The sequence below is a fragment of the Morus notabilis genome, unplaced genomic scaffold (assembly GCF_000414095.1).
Source record: "Morus notabilis unplaced genomic scaffold, ASM41409v2 Scaffold257, whole genome shotgun sequence".
Lineage (NCBI taxonomy): Eukaryota > Viridiplantae > Streptophyta > Magnoliopsida > Rosales > Moraceae > Morus > Morus notabilis.
In genome coordinates, this window is record NW_010356831.1 from 99,990 (window position 1) to 112,462 (window position 12,473).

General features: G+C 38.9%; 1 protein-coding gene across 1 annotated transcript; it reads right to left on the minus strand.

Annotated features, from left to right (window-relative positions):
- Positions 1–301: 301 nt before the first annotated feature.
- Positions 302–3,773, minus strand: LOC21393426 (F-box/LRR-repeat protein At5g63520). The gene is given in 10 exon segments (XM_024162079.1): positions 302–1,049; positions 1,638–1,756; positions 1,890–2,071; positions 2,181–2,336; positions 2,488–2,527; positions 2,630–2,731; positions 2,857–2,985; positions 3,113–3,205; positions 3,306–3,413; positions 3,524–3,773. Coding segments are annotated over 10 exon segments (1,590 nt in total). The 5' UTR covers positions 3,761–3,773; the 3' UTR covers positions 302–625.
- Positions 3,774–12,473: the final 8,700 nt, after the last annotated feature.

The following is a 12,473-nucleotide window of genomic DNA, read 5'->3' on the forward strand; positions in this document are numbered from 1 at the left end:
AAAAAAAATAAAAAAAGCGGAGAATATTCTTTCACATACTCCTTAAGGTGGTCTACATGCCTCGCACATGCAAATAATGAGGCACAACTCATTATCAGGATGCACCTTACCAATCGGTTAATCACCACCTTTCTTTCTTCTTTCAATGGTGACGTTGTGAAATTAGAGCCTGCGTCATGCACGCACACTACCACCAGGAACCAAAAAAAAAAAAAAAAAAGGGTGAAATGAACATTCATTTCACATTCTTAAACACAATCTCTTCATATATGCTACACGGACCTCTTTAATGGTTTTGCCTTGGAAACCTTACAAACAGGTCAGAGTTGAATAACAGCAACCAAGTTTATTAGATATTCTAAATTCTACATATAAACTTATTGTACATATGTACAAATTCTAAACATCATGTCTAAGCAGTACATTCAATTCAGAAACATCCAATACAAAAAGTTCAGCCAAGGGCTAGCGCTACTTTGACCTGGCGTATCCTCGGTCCGTCTTCTTCTCCTGCGAAAATGGAAGACAAAGGCAGCGGAGTCCTTGGCATCTTCAATAGCAACTGGAAACCCGCCATGGGAGAATGAGAAGCAAAAGAGGACGTCCCATTCATCTTAGAGCAAATCTAATACCCAAGTGGTGGTGAAGTATATGACATCACTAGATAAACAGTGCTATAGACATGCAGACAGCAGCTGGGAACATTTTCCTTGTGACCTTCCTCTGTCAAACTTGAAGAGCTACGCCCAATTTCCCCTCCACAAAATATTCCTGCAAATGGGACCCCAGGAAAGTTCTTCACAAATGGGGAACTATCGACATCCTCTTGCGTGAAGAATGTGTCACCACGGCCATAACACGAGAAGATGAAACCTCCAAAAACTTCATGACTGATGTTCTTCGTACTTTCATTGAACTTAAAGTTTTTGAGGTCCAAAGAAACACGACCAATTGAGTTCAATGCAGTATCAGGATCTGAACCGTAGAATTGAAAGCGATTGCCAGTTCTGATGCCAAGGCCATTTACATAAAGATATTCCTCATCTCCCCTGTAGCACAAGTCTCATGTCAGAATTGGAACAAAATAATTCAACAAAGAACTGATATATTATTCGATTCAGAATGATGCTTAAGGAAGGAAACTTATTTCTAGGGAATAAGCTAAATATTAAAATCAATTATTCAGAAAGAGTAGTTATTTCAGCTTGGTCCAGAGATGTAAGTTAAACTTTAGATCAGTGCCTTGAGTAATGTAATTCCATGGAGCTCTACCAAAATATCATTTCATTTTAACCAAGACTTGATTGCGCTTAGAGTTACCCCCTAGGCTTTCTAGGTAAGTATCAAAACTATAGAATTTCATCACATTTTTACTGGTCAATTCCAATGGCAGCAAGTTCACACATAAAATACAACTTAAAGAGTTGGAAATTTATCCAATAGTCAGCTCCCACATCATTTTCTGTCAAAAAGAAGAAGCTCCATGTAGCTATTTAAAACCATTATGACCCCAGTAAATTACTGAGTTACTTGGTAATAGATTTGCAAAAACATCTGTGGATAAAGCAACCAATATAAGAATAAAAAAATCCCTAGAAATAATAATAATTAAAAAGAGTTCCAATTCCATATATTACCCAACAATTCCATAGAATGACAAGAAAGTTATTATTCTAGGCCTCTCTGATCCAATGGAGCAATTTCGCCTTTTTGTAACTCCAATGTACAAATCAGAAGAATCAACATGATCTTCTAACTGTCACTCATAGAATAAAAAGACAATATCAGCTGAAAATTACTATCTCCAGGTGCGTTGAAATTCAGGAATAGATCTGAAAGGGAGAGACAAATAATAATTGACAATCTACAAACTTATCACACTAACGTACCGTGACATTGATATCATTCATAATACGTTGACCATCAAGAATAGCCCGTTGTCCTTCTATTTTAGCAGTGAGCCACGTAGAATGATCTAAACAATTCACTCTAATAGATGCTGCCCTGTATGTTGGACCAATTGCTGATACTCCATTTGACAATGCAACATGGAATTGAATATTACCAATGGCTATTCATTTACAGCAAACCAGACTATGCAAGTCATGATTACTTAAACAACAAACAATTAATCAATAGTAGCTCATATAAGTATATAACAAGTTTGAGAAGAAAAGTACCATGAGTGTTGTTTCTATCCCTTGCAAATGTAAGAGCAACAGCGTCAGTAAAGAATTTTGCACTTCCACAGAAATTTCTTGACTCATTCGCAGTCCTATACAAAAACCGACCTCTCTCATCACCCACAATAACTGTTTCCTCGGGCATAGCATAATCTGAAGTATTGAGATGTAATTAACAAAAACTAATCATGTACTTTAACAAAGAAATTTCTAACACATGATCATAATCATACGAACAAATTTAAAAGGTGAGCTTTTGGCAAACAAAATTAAAGGATGACAATCGCAATGAAAGGAAACTCACCCAAAATGTTAAGAATTGGTTTCATGTTAACAAGCCCTTCCTGTGCCATCTATGATGTGAGAACTTAGAAACACAATCAAGGATGAACGTGCTGACAATAAGTAGAGACTAAACTAAACAAACAAACAAAAAACCAACTCACCCCAAAGAGTATAATCCCAACCGGGGATTTACAACCCGAAACAGAGTCAGTGTAATCCCTTATGTCCATTACAAACTTCTCAACTAATGCATCTCGAAGCTCCTGGGCAACATAAAAGATTTCACTAGTGTCAGCATTTCCTTAACACGTCAACCTAAACACATAAACAAAGCAATTAGCATATGATCTCAAGATAAACACACACACATAATATATGCATATATTACCTTTGTGGATCGTAACAGTGGAATAACATCAACTTTTAGTCCTGGCACAAACCCAACGGTCAAAACGATGCCAAAATTCTCATCTACTGAAGTTATTGACCCATCATCATCACTTAGATCCCACTAAAACTAGTCCACTTGACCTAGCAAAATTTTTGTTTCCCATAAAAAGAAGTAAATTATCAATCTTTGGCTTCATTTTTACTCCAAAATTTACAAATTTACTAGGACAACAACCAAAATCAACAAAAGACACCTCTTTAAGCTCGTCAGTAAGAGCATCTCTTCCAATTATTCCATTAGCAGTTGATATAATTATCGGCGTTTTAGTCCCCAATTTCTTCGATATCTGATAAAGAAAAACGAAAATCACTCAAAAAAATTTTCATCTTTTTCTTTCTTCGAAATGGAAAAAGAAAAAAGAAAGGAAAAAAAAAAAGATTACTTACAAGCTTGAAAATGTCATACAAGCGAAATCCACTTCCAACACTGGCAATGGCGAAATCAGGGCGTATTGGATCCGTCAGGACCTTATCGATAACCTCTCTCACGGCAACCTATCAAGATCAAAATTTCACAGCAAATTCTCAAATTTCTCAACTTTTTTTTTCCCGTTTTCTCGGGAAACAAACACGATTGAAGTTGAAAATAAGGACGCTTGTTCTACCTGAGGAGAAGGATCGAGAGAGAGGGCGGAGGCGAGCTTGGGGCGAGAGAGGACCTGAGAAGATACTCGATTCCACGACTTGCTCACGCAAGCCGCCGACGCGAACGACGGCGCCGGAAGCCTCGCCAGAATATTGTGGAGAAGGTCATCGGTTAGCAAAAAGAAACCTGTCGTTTTCACCATTTTGGTGTCGTTTCTGGACGAAGAGGACGACGATGGTCGTGAAGGATCGTCCATTTGTTGGGTTGTTGTCGAATGGTTTCTGTTTGCATTGCTTTGGAAAAAACTGTTTTAAGATGGGAAAAATGCATTATTAAGCATATTTCACGCCTATAAGTAAATAACATAGAGCGCGTTTAAAATTATTATACAAGAGAGATGAAGGGTTTAACTGTTTACGCTGGAGTGTAATGAATAGTATTTTTCTTTAGATGATTCTTTTTTCCGTTATGTCATTTTGAATGTAAAGTTATTATGGCCTCGTTCATTTTACCGATTTGAATTTTCAGTTTTAAGTTTTTACAGTAAAAAGCTCTCAAAAAATGTCACATCTAACTTTTTCTGCTACAGTGAAAAGCTCTCAGAAAATGTCACATCTCAACTCGAATCCGCGAAGTGAACGAGGCCTATATTGTCCTTTAGTTCAATTTCATTTGTTTTGATTTATTCTGACCGTTTTGGTCATTTGCACTCAGATTGAGTGTTTTATTTTTTCCCTTTTCGTTTGTTGCTTTCTACAACCTTCTAGATATGTGTTTCTTTTTCTTCGTTTCTAGAGCAACTTTTCTCTCTTCTGTTTGTTTCCTCTGCAACCTTCTAAATCTCTTTTTTTTTTTTGTACTCAGATTGAGTGTTTTATTGTTTTTCTTTTTCATTTGGTGCTTTCTACGATCTTCTAGATATGTGTTTCTTTTTCTTCATTTTTGGAGCAACTTTTCTCTCTTCCGTTTGTTTCCTTCTGCAACCTTCTAGTTCTCTTTTTTTTTTTCTCATTTCTGGACTAGATTTCTTTGCTTCTCATCTTCTTTCCTTATGCAACCTTCTAGATCTTTTTTTTTCATTTCTGGACCATATTTCTTTGTTTTTCATCTTCTTTCTTTTTGCGTATATATTTTTGGATGTTTTATGTTTTATTTTTTTATTTTCCTTTGGTTGTATATGCATGGTCATTTTTTCTTTCCATACACCATTTGTTCTCTTCGTCTTCGGTTTGGTTGATTTTTTTTTTGTTTGGATTTCATGGATTTGGTCATTTGTTTCATATCTATGTTCTTATCCACTTTATTTTTTTGCTGTGTGGTCGTTTACTTCAGACCTATATTTTTACACCTTATTATATTCCTCTACTTGTTGTAGCTTTGTTGGTTTTCTGGGTTTCGATTTTCCGTTCATTTTTGCAGTCATTTTTCCCATTTTTTCTTTTATGAATTTTGTGGGTATTTTGGGTTTTGTTATTTTGTTTATGGTTTTTAATTTATTTGTTCATAGCCTGGGAAAACCACTGACGATCTGTCTTTAGTAGGTCGTCTATTCTTTCTTACCTCGGGATAGGAGTAAGAAATTTTCTGACTATGAAACGGTCTCTGTAAACCTTACCAGCTTATGACTATATTATATATACGATGCTCAGATAAAACAGGTTCAGATCCAGAGAGAGCTCACTATACCACCAGATTGCCGCATTTGCTTATGAAACAAGAAAAAGAACAGCTTATCCCGAGGAGAACTGAGCATAAGTTTGATTTCTTAGGGTAGTCACTCAAAAAGGAATTTCATCTGTCACTTCGCCCCCCTTTAAGACTGATTCCTTCTAGGCGAGAAGGTTAGCACAAAAGCAGCAAATTCTCTTGCCTCGCTTACGCTTATTCTGACAACAGATTCATCAGTCCACTGGATGCGTGCTAACATAAAAGAAGAACGTACGAAAGTCATCAGGTACGGTTTCAGCATCCTAAGCTAACTCACCGCACTCAGTCCAGTCTATGGGCCCTTAGCCAAGGATAGAGACAGCGCTAATGCTTCGGTCATACTAGATTACGAGGCTTACCAAACTATCGAAGCCGCAACTTAGAGAGAGAATTCATACTATAAGGAAGGGAATAATGTAATCTAATCAGTAGAATGCTGCTTTCCGTACTATCAGTTGTTCACATTCAAGCATGAGTTCGTTCAGAGTCGGCAAGGGGAATTAGAGAAGGGGCAGTTTAGTTAACAATCATGACCATGGGGAACATTTGTTCGCTTTCTAGGTACCCCCGAATCTACTAGTCATCGCCTTTGAGCTGGTAAATTACCTGGAGTCGGCTCTTCCTGATTCAGCAAAGGAGAGAAGCCTTGATCCCAAGACTAGCTGCGGATTGGATTCTTTTATCCGAACTTACTATAATCGTGATTTTGACTCTATTATTATATTACCTTCCTCTGTCGCAATAGAAATCGAGAATGGAGGTGACTTCGCTACCTTTCTTGGTAAAGAATCTTTCTTTCCAGCTTTGGTCACATAAGCTTGAACCACTCCGGGGAAACATTTTGATATTATACGATCAGACTTTGTCGGGCATGAGCTACTCTCTTCTAGCCTTCCTCTAAGAGATTCAACGACATCGATTATTCTTTTTCTTTCAAGCATGAGTGACCAGTCGATTCTCTAATTAAGATATAGTAGTCAACCATAAAGAAATCATGAACCATTTAACCCGGGATGGGCTCATACCTTTTTTCGTGTAGTGGGACTCCTTCTTTGTCAGTTAGAGACAGCAGCAGATAAAACAATAGCGAAAATCGCTAATGATTCTGTTATACAAAACTTTGTTTACCCCGGGCGTTTTTTCCTTCTCTCGCTTAATCAGAATCTAACTCACTATTTAGTTTCAATGCTAAATGGGAGCTTTCTTCCTAAACAGGAGAGTTCGAAGCGAACACCCTTCTCTGCTGATTCGTCCTAAGATAAGGAAGAGCTTAACCACACCCAAAGCAAATTCAACTTCCTTAGAACTGAAGGAGTGCAATCACAGTCGAAAGAGCAAACTGATTTAACTTCGAGTTAGGCTTTGCTGACTTAAAGGTCCAGGTGGAAGTACTAAGAATTGATGACAAGCAGAGCTCTACTGAACCTACTTTATAAATGCAATCACCGGATGATTTTCCATCTCCTGACAAATATCTTAAGTGAGGTGGACTTTATCCATACCATACTGGCAGATACGATGAGCTTCCTTAAGAATACAAATTCTTTTAGACCAAAGTGCGAGATATGGTTCTTTGGGGCCTTTTGCGATGCCAAGATAACTAACTTTCTTTATAGTATACCACTTCTGGCTCGTCATGTTGCATCTCTTCTGAGACCAGGACCTTTTATCACAACTTTCGCCTCTAGCGTACCTTACTTAAACTACTGTACGAATGGCATTTCCTGCTACGATTTGAGCAGCAAACGGGGTGTCAAAAATCTCTTATTCTCTTTTGCCTTTGAATTCAAAACTGCGTAGGACCAAGAAACCCCCGGCAAGAGTATGCCAAAGAAGCAAAGGAATGAGTGTATCGCCTTTACTCTAATAAGGGCATTAGCGCAGTACGATGAAGCAGGCTCAAGGCCAAGGAAAATTCTTTTAGGAAAGCAAGTCCCATCGAGTTAGCTCTTGGAGTAAAGGCATGACTTAAGGTAGCGAGTGACTTAAAGGTGAGATTATTTAATAGTCGATTAGAGAAAGCTACTTCCCACAAGGGGAGGAAACTAAAAAAATAGCGTAGATAAGGAAGTGGCTATTCTTTTTCATGACTCTACTACGCTCGAATAAACTCTTTGCGCAAGAAAGGGATATGAGATAGATGCCAACAATAGCTAAAAAAAATATAGTAACTTACTGGTACCCTTGTCACTCTTGTTTTGATGCTTAAATCAAGGCTTTTCTAAAAAAGAAAGAGGTCTAATGTGTCACTAGCCGAGTTAGAGGGCTAAACTAACCTTCAATAGACTCTTTCTGTAAGGAAATGACATAATTCTTTATTATAATAAGGAAAGTGCATTGAATGCTCTTGTTACATAATAGGCAGCTGTGAGGGGAGGTACGCACAGTCCAGGGAGTGAAGAAGGCATCCGAGACGCATGCCTTTATCTTATTCTTTTTCAGGGTGGAGCACTATATAGAGATAGGGCGCTTTATCTTATTCTTTTTTGTTTGTTTGTTTTGATCAGTCATTCAAGCTCTAGCTAGTTGATAGCAGCATCATTGGAATGAAATCAAAATGGAAATGCAAGCAACCGGGAGAATCGGAGTAACATGAGAATGAATTCTACTAAGGTTGTAAGTAATAAAGATCTTTCTCCCGCATCTATAACCAGTCATACTAGGTGGGCTGTCTCCCATCTTAGTGAAGTTACGAGGTTAGCAAGAAGCAGTGCCCTTCCATCCCTGTGTGTGGGATTAGAAATTCGTTAGTATCGGTGGGCCCCTTCACTTGAGCTAATTTTATCCCGCTTTACTACGGAGGCAGCGATGTGACATACAAAATTTAATGATTTTTCCTTTGTTCTTGTTTTTTGTTTGTGCAGCGAAGATAAAGATATAAAGGTAGATTGGTTCGTTTTCATACTTAGGTGTCTATCGTTCTCGGTGTGCTCAATTCGGATTGAGAGGAAGGTAAGTCCTGATCTAATATATGAAATTTTAAGTAATATGAATTTCACTTCCACCCACTGTCACTCTCTCGCTCCTTTTATGTAGCTCATTCCCTAAAGGATCAATGATTATCGGTAGAGTCCAAAACATCCCTCCCCCTATCGGTGGAGCTACTGCATTCCTCCTAACCTCCCGTTCCTTTTATGTAACTTGTTCCTATCAGTTGAGCACTACATACAGTAACAACAACTCATACGAGTGACTTCTTCCCCCTTCTCCTTTCTAACTCCTAGCTCCTAGCTGCTTGTAATCTTCTAGCTCCATAAGACCTTGTTCGTTTCTACTTGACTCTGAAAAAAAGAAGGCTTGGCTTACTCTTTCAACCAACAGCTAAGGCCAATAGAAGGCCTTAAACCTAAGTTCTAACGACAGAGCTACAGGTCTGAGGGTAGTTAAAATAAACAGATAAAAAAACCGATTAAGTCTGTGTTCCCCCCCCCCTAAGGGTATGAGTTCACTCAGCTTCACCTACTAAAATGAAGAAATGATAGAAATGGCTCTTTCAAGCAATAACTAAGTGGAAATATATCCTTTTTCTAATCCAGTTACATTGCTCCAACACGAGTTCCCTAGCAGAGGGTAAGCAAGTCTATTTGGGTGTTCCCTCCGGGGAAGAGCTTGAAGAGGGGTATTTTCCTAGTCTTATCTATTTGTTCAGGTTGAGAAATCATTGGTGATTAAATTACTACGGTGATAAGAGAAACTGAATACCAGTATGCTCTGGAGCCCGTTACCATTAGCCCAAAGGTACACTCGAGAAATGTTGCACTAACGGCACAGAAAGGATGTTTTCAAGACAAGACTTGGAGTTATGGTTAACTTGCTTGGTGGGCGTTGGACGATCACCCTGCGATAGCTTATCTGTAGGGGGTGACTCCCTACATTCGGGAAATACCTGTGAAGCAAGCATTTTTCCCATGCCATAGGGGTTCAGATAAGACGGCTATGTTATTGAGGGTCACCCGTGAAATGGAGTTCAATTAGGCATGCATGCCGCTAGTATGGTCACCAACCCTCGGGGATTCTCAACCGATCTTCCCCCACGCTGTGAAGCGAGGCTGGCTCCATACCCATGATTTAAGGCGGGCGTGGAATGAGGGAAGAAAGACTTTCTCTTGAACCAAAACTCAAGATGATCCGATCTGTGCTTCGCGCCAAGCAAGGCACTAGGATAAATTCTCTCTTTAAAACCAATATGATCTACAGGTCATTCTGCCAAGCCATAGGCAGGAGAAGAAATCTCTATAGTGTGCAGTCCCTAGCCTTATAGGGTGGTGAAGCAGAGCAATCAGCCCTCGTTAAGATAGGAATATCTATAGATAAAAAGACATTTCATTCAACTGTGCTTGAAAAAGAAAGGCTATGATATAAGGTAAGCCCTAATTCCACTGAAAGATTTAATTCAGTCAGCTTGGCTTTTTCTCTAGTTTGCCTTTTTGTCTACCTTCTTTAGTCAATGTCGCATTTCGAGTGCTTGGTTAGATCTCCTGATGTAATGAACGAGAAGATGCGGTGAATCAATCAGTATTAGCTAAGGAAAGCATTCTAATTCTGGGGAAGAGAGGAAATCTCTCTTTATAGGAGTTTTTTTTAGGGAATTTGTGCTTACTAAGCCTTTGTTTGAAGGACCGGTCTGAAAGTGCAAGACTAGCTGGACCCGGACTGACTAATCGCTAAGAGCTCACCCCGAGTAGGATAACTCTAAGTACGACATTTAGTAAGAAGTAAGCCAAGTTCAGTGATCCTCAAGAATGAACTATCAGGCCCAAAGCCTAGACTATGAGGAAAGAACTGATGACTCGCATCCCCTTAAGCAGATCTCGATGGGGGCCTTTGAGAATAGAGCAACATTTGCTTTTATTTCCATTTAAAATAAAGTACAATAGAGAAAAAATTTCTCTCTAGAAAGGGTTATGCTTTCCAGGGCCCTGGTTTGGATTCATTCGTCTTCTCGGCCTTCCTTTTGAATAGTGGGAGCAAGATTTAATCTTTGCAATACGGTGTCAAGTTTTGAGTATAAGGTGAGTGAGTATCGTCTCCACAGGGATTGGGTTTAGAATTGCCGTTAAGTACTACGATTATAGTAACTTAACTTTATCTAGGCAATCTAATAAAATGATAATTAAGAAAGAAGACAACAAAATAAATATAAACATAAAAATAAACTATCTATACACAAATGGTCTAGGGGCTTGATTTCGCTTTATTATTCCTATGTTCATCATATTATGTAATCGCTAATCAATTCCATTCAATTCATTAATCAATGCTCTAATGTCATCTCGCAACCTCTCCCGAGTGCCTCACAAGAAATTATATTTAAATATCCAAAATAATCTCCCTATTCGAAATGAATATTTAAACACAAATTAAGCTTCGCCTTTAGAATTAGAAAATAAGAATATTGATTGCTTCCCGGCCTCACAATGACTTAAATCATAATTTGATTATCTAAGCGTTGATCTCCTCCCGGTCTCACAACAACCTATACTATGTTTCTCAAATCTAGATAAAGAACTCAATCTCTCCCGAGCATCAAATTCGCAATCTAAAAATCATCTAACTCATTGGCCAAATAAATTAGAAGCATTAAGCATAGAGAAACATAAATGAATTAAAAACGAAATTAAATTAACAATTAACAAAATATTCAAAACATAGTTCAAATAAAACTACATCAAGTCCTAGATCTAATGTCTAGCTCAACATGGAAAAATAGATGAAATAAGATAAAACCCAAAATCCATTGAAAAGCTTCCCAAGGACCTTCAAGATGAAGGATTTTCTGCCTCCTTTTAATGTTTTCTTCTGTTTCCGGGCTCCCTTTCTCAAGTGGCATCTCTTTCCTTTTATATTTTTCAGTTTCGGAGCTCGGGCTTCAGACGCGCGCTGCAGCCTATGCATGTGCGCTGCAGCGCGCCTCAACGAGGACTAGGGTTTTCCATACGCGCGCTGCAACGCGAGCATGTACGTGCTTAGGCGCGCGTCTTTGATCTAGAATGTGTGCTGCAGCGCGAGCATGTGCGCGCGTCTTCGATCTGGAATGCATGCTGCAGCGCGAGCATGTGCGCGCTTAGGCGCACGTCTTCAATCTGGAATGCACACTGCAGCGTGAGCATGTGCGCACTTAGGCGCACGTCTTCGATCTAGAATGCGCGCTGCAGCGTGAGCATGTACGTGCTTAGGCACGCGTCTTTGATTTGGAATACGCGTTGCAGCCCGCTTTCTTGCATTCCAAAGCCTCCTCTTTTGTGCCTTAAAATCCTTTTTCGCCTCCTCTTGCCATTGATTCACAAGTGTGGCAAATATTCTTCTTTTCTTCATGCACAATCATCCAAGTTCGCATTTATTTATAATTGTTATAAAAAGCACACAAAAGACATTAAACTAACAAAAATGCTTGAAAACTTACAAATATTCAAGCTTAAAAGTACTTGATTTATTGGTAGAAATACCCGTCATCAGCCCTGGTTTGGATTCATTCGTCTTCTCGGTCTTCCTTTTGAATAGTGGGAGCAAGATTTAATCTTTGCAATAGTTTCCATTATAACAAAAGAGAAAGGGAGACCAATCAAGCTTGACACCTCCCCCATGAGATAATCACAGATTTGCCTTGGTTTCTTTGCCAAGGTATGTAATGAATTAGATCTGCAGAAGCCCATCTTACCGGGTGTTATGATTGGTGAAGGAAGCAATGCCTTCTGGAAGTACTTCGAATATGAGGGCCTACCTACACTCTTTTTGTTATGGTAAGATAGGCTATGAGCTGTAGGACTGCACTAAGATGCCAGATGAGAGATAGTGAAAAACTAGTGACTCTTTGGGGGCTAGCATGAACAGAGCCTTTGAGAAAGAGAGTCTTGCGCCCCACTCCATAGGGCAGCGAGGAGCATGCTGTGGAACCGCAGCGAGGAGCATGCTGTAGAACCAACCACCACTAGAGATTGGACATATATATAATCTTTCTTCTAAATAAAAAAAAAAGATTCTTATTTAATAAAGATGCTTTTTTTATTATTAAAAATTTAAATAGCTGCAATACCAAAACAGGATGCAAAAAACCTAAAGCACTTCTTTTTTTAAGTTCCTCCCAGATACATGGCTTACATACCCGGCTCAACATTCTTGGAAAACAATCGAATCGAGGGTCCGGAGGAGAATTGGCCATTCAATCTTGTAAACTAATCGAGACCGAAATTGGAAAAAGAGATACGAACGGAGAGGAATAACCAATCGATGAAGGAACATGAAACCATTTTGTTTCAATAGAG